Raw genomic sequence first — 4,749 nt, forward strand, 5'->3', positions numbered from 1 at the left:
CTGGTCTTGAACTGCTGACCTCGTGATCTGCCTGCCTCAGCCTCCCACATTGCTGGGATTACAGGCATGAGCCACTGCGCCCGGCTTTTTTTGGTAAGAGGCAGGGTTTTGCCATGTTGGCCAAGCTGGTCTTGAACTTCTGACCTCAGGTGATCTGCTTGCATCGGTCTCCCAAATTGCTGGGATTACAGGCATGAGCCGCCGCATCCAACCAGATGGTGTATATTTGCACATAACCTGCACACATCCTCCTGTATATTTTAAATCATATATGGATTACTTGTAACACCTAATACAATGTAAATGTTATATAAATAGTTGTTTCACTGTATTATATAGAGAATAATGACAAAAAAAGTTTGTACATATTCAGTACCAACTCAACCATCTTTATTTTCAAAATATTTTTCATTGGCAGTTGATTGACTCAGCATTGCGGAATCTGCGGATATGGAAGGCCAACTATACTTTATTATATGTCAGTGTCTATTTTTTATTATTTCTGTAGCAAAGGGAAAAATACATACACAGAAATATTTCCTGAATCCAAAATTAAACCCCCATCATTGCTTCACATACACGTTAGTTTGGCATTATCATCCTCCCAAATTCTCATTCTCAACTTTCCAGTCTCGCTCTGTCACCCAGGCTGCAGTGCAGTGGCGTGAGCTCGACTCACTGCAACCTCTGCCTCCTGGGTTCAAGCGATTCTCATGCCTCAGCCTTCCAAGTAGCTGAGATTACAAGTGCACAGCACCATGCCCATCTAATTTTTGTATTTTTAGTAGAGACAGGGTTTTGCCATGTTGGCCAGGCTGGTCTTGAACTCCTGACCTCAGGTAATCCACCTGTCTTGGCCTCCCACAGTGCTGGGATTACAGGCGTGAGCCACCACACCCAGCCTAGGAGTGTCTTTTCTTTCTTTCTTTCTTTCTTTTTTTTTTTTTTGAGACAGTCGAGGTCTGTTTCCCAGGCTGGAGTACAGTGGCACAATCTCGGTTCACTGCAACCTCTGCCTCCCAGGTTCAAGTGATTCTCCTGCCTCAGCCTCCTGAGTAACTGGGATTACTGGTGCATGCCACCACACCCAGCTAATTTTTTGTATTTTTAGTAGAGATGGAGTTTTACCATGTTGGCCAGTCTGGTCTCGAACTCCTGGCCTCAAGTGATCTGCCCACTTCAGCCTCCCAAAGTGCTGGGATTACAGGTGTGACCACCGTGCCCGGCCAGGAGTGTCTTTACTAATAGTATGTCTCTGAGACTCTTCTCATTGTTACTGCCTTAAACTAGGCCCTCATCTCATGTCTCAGTAACATTTGTAATCACAAACATCTCACTGCTTTCTGTGTTTTCTTTAGCAGTATATCATGTTCAGTATTAGACTAATATTTCTAAAATGTTTTCAGTGGATCCTTGTTAGCAGTTAGCTAAAAGCTAAGCCTCTTGAATTGGTATTCGTATCTTCTGTGTACCGAACCATTTCTGTTCAGTATTATTGCTTAATGTTCAGCATTATATGTTAGACTGGTGTCTTTATAATCCTTTACATAGATTAAGCTCATTTTTGTTTCTTTGCTTTTCTTTATTGATGTTCTGTCTATAATTGTACCCTCTTGTTTAGTTCAACTCCTGCATTTCCAGTCCCAGTTTATTTTCTGTCTCCATGAGACCATTCCCATTGCCATAGCACTAGGTCTGTTTCACACCTTCTGGTATACATGCCTAGCTTTACACAACTTCTGTCTGTTTAACTATACTGTGGTTTATTTGAGAATAGGACTCCTTTTTTTTTGTTTGTTTTCCCCGTTGTAAATGGCTGCAACCAAATCTGGGAGCAGAGTAGGATCCTAACGGATATTTGAGAAGTCTGAATCCTGCTACAGAAATAAGGATGAAATGAGAACTGACACAGGGGCTCACTCCTGTAGTCCCAGCTCTTTGGGAGGCCAAGATGGGAAGATCGATTGAGCCCAGGGGTTTGATACTACCCTAAGCAACATCGTGAGACCTTGTCTCTACAAAATACAAAAATTAGCCTTGTGTGGTGCCATGTGGCTGTAGTCCTTGCTACTCGGGAGACTGAGGTGGGAGGATTGCTTGAGCTTGGGAGGTCAAGGCTGCAGTGACAGAGCAAGACCTTGTGTCAAAAAATAATAATAATAAAAAATAAATACATAAAGGTGAAATGAGGTGATGTATGTAAATGTTAAGCACCGAAAATGAGTTATAGTAACTGTTGATAGCTAGTACTGTATCCGTTTTTTAAATGGAAAAATGATTAAATCTTATTAATTAAAACACAAAAATTATGGTATAGATTGAGCTTCCCTGATCCAAAAATTCAAAATATTTCAAAAGCTGAAACTTTTTGAGCACCAGCATGACACTCAAAGGTCATACTCAGAGGAAGTACTCATTGGGACATTTTAGATTGTGGATTTTCAGATTAGAGATGCTCAGCTGGTATGTATATGCAAATATTCCAAAATCTGAAAAAATCAAAAATTCAAAAGACTTCTGGTCCCCAAAATTTTGGATAAGGGATACTCAAATCTGTATATTCTAAATAAATGGTACCAAATTGCATATATACCAGTAGATTAATGTGAATTGAGTACTTGTGTTGTATTCTGGTTGTCTCGATAAAACTCTCTTCTCTGATAATTTTTTTTTCAGCTTCCAACAATCAGATGCATTCATCTTTGATACACAACAATTTCCTTTCTAAGTAGAGGTGACCATTACTTCCCCCCCATTATTTCTGTAATATGACTATACCGCATTCCTTTAATTAAGTCACCACCAACAGTTATGTCAAATTTAAATTTTACTTATTTTTATTTTATTTTTTTTTTTTTTATGTTTTTTGAGACAGAGTCGCACTCTGTTGCCCAGGCTAGAGTGCAGTGGTGTGATCTTGGCTCACTGCACTCTCCACCTCCCAGGTTCAAATGATTCTCCTGCTTCAGCCTCTCAAGTGACTGGCATTACAGATGCGCACCACCACGCCTGGCTAATTTTTTGTATTTGTAGAGACGGGGTTTCACCATGTTGGCCAGGCTGATCTTGAACTCCTGACCTCACGTGATCCACCCACCTTTGCCTCCCAAAATGCTAGGATTACAGGTGTGAGCCATGGCGCCTGGCCCAGATTTAAATTTTAGATCTTAGGTTGCAACATCCTGAAGTTTATTCAGTCGTGTCTTGTGATCAGTTGTTGCATTGGCTTCTTTAGTTCATTGACTCTAACTTACACAGTATGTCTGTTCATCTATATGTGGAGTTGATTATGATATTAATGAGTTTTTGTTTGATTAGACCCTCACCAGGACCTAGAAAACGCCAGTCTTCTCAGTACAGTGACTCTAAATCACATGGTAATCGTCCAGGTACAACTGTCAGAGTTCACCGTTCATCTGCACAGAATCTTCACAATGACAGAGGGAAAGCTGTTCGTTGTCGTGAAAAGAAAGAACAGAATAAAGGAAGAGAGGAAAAGGTAAATGTTAATTGAGTTTTATAAGTGAAAAAGGTATTCTGAACCATAAAAATTGATACTGTACGCATTTATTTATTCTTTTCTTTTTTTCCTTTTTTGAGACAGAGTCTCACCTTGTTACCCAGGCTGGAGTGCAGTGGCGTGATTTTGGCTCACTGCAACCTCCACCTCCTGGGTTCAAGCAATTCTCGTGCCTCAGCCTTCCGAGTACCAGGGATTACAGGCAGGCGCCACCACATCCGGCTGATTTTTGTATTATTAGTAAAGATGGGGCTTCAGCAAGTTGGCCAGGCTGGTCTCGAACTCTTTACCTCAGGTTATCTGCCCCCCTAGGCCTCCCAAGGTGCTGGGATTACAGGCATGAGCCACTGTGCCCAGCCTAAATTTCAATAAGTTGTAGTCATCAGTTTGTCAGAGCTATAATAAAACCTTAGTTACGCTACATCTAGGCTGGGATTTTCACCACTTGCAATTCAACAAATATTTTGGCTTTTTTTGGTAACTTTATATTATGATATAATTTCAGACTAGCAGACAATTTGCAGGAATGGTATAAGGAACTTCCATATATACTTTACCTAGTTTTACCAATTATTAATATTGTGCCCCTTTTGATTTATCATTTTCTTTCTCTGTATACCCTTTTCCTGAACCATTTGAGACTAAGTTGTAGATATTACACTCCTTTAACCTTCAGTATTTCAGAATGTATATCCTGAGTACTAAGACATTTTTTTACATAAAAACAACACAATTATCAAAAGCTGTAAATTTTACATTGTTATAGTACTATTCATCTAATCCACAGACTTTTATAAATTTTGGCCAATTATCCCAAGAATGTCATATAGAGATTTTCCCCCTTCTGTCCCCACTAGGTCAGATTACAATGTAGAAGCACACATCGAATTTAGTTATCATGTTTCTTTAGTCCCTTTTAACATAAACATCTCAGTTTTTGCCTTTCTTAGACTAGAATTTTTGAAGAATTCAGGCCAGTTGTTTTGTGGAATATGCCTCAGTTTGGGCTTGCCTGATACTTCCTCAGGATTAGATTAAGATTATTCATTTTTTGCTCATCATCACTGGCCATCAGAGAAATGCAAATCAAAACCACAATGAGATACCATCTCACACGAGTTAGAATGGCGATCGTTAAAAAGTCAGGAAACAACAGGTGCTGGAGAGGATGTGGAGAAATAGGAACACTTTTACACTGTTGGTGGGACTGTAAACTAGTTCAACCATTG

General features: G+C 39.9%; 1 protein-coding gene across 3 annotated transcripts in view; it reads left to right on the forward strand.

Moving 5' to 3' along the window:
- Positions 1-4,749, forward strand: part of KATNA1 (katanin p60 (ATPase containing) subunit A 1) — a 75,036-nt gene that overhangs the window by 32,737 nt on the left and 37,550 nt on the right. For all 3 annotated transcript variants that reach the window (XM_011965657.1, XM_011965658.1, XM_011965659.1), the window contains exon 4: positions 3,319-3,499. In XM_011965657.1, the coding sequence (XP_011821047.1) occupies positions 3,319-3,499 (181 nt within the window). The remainder of the gene's footprint in view (positions 1-3,318; positions 3,500-4,749) is intronic.

This window comes from Mandrillus leucophaeus, unplaced genomic scaffold (assembly GCF_000951045.1).
Source record: "Mandrillus leucophaeus isolate KB7577 unplaced genomic scaffold, Mleu.le_1.0 Scaffold731, whole genome shotgun sequence".
NCBI lineage: Eukaryota > Metazoa > Chordata > Mammalia > Primates > Cercopithecidae > Mandrillus > Mandrillus leucophaeus.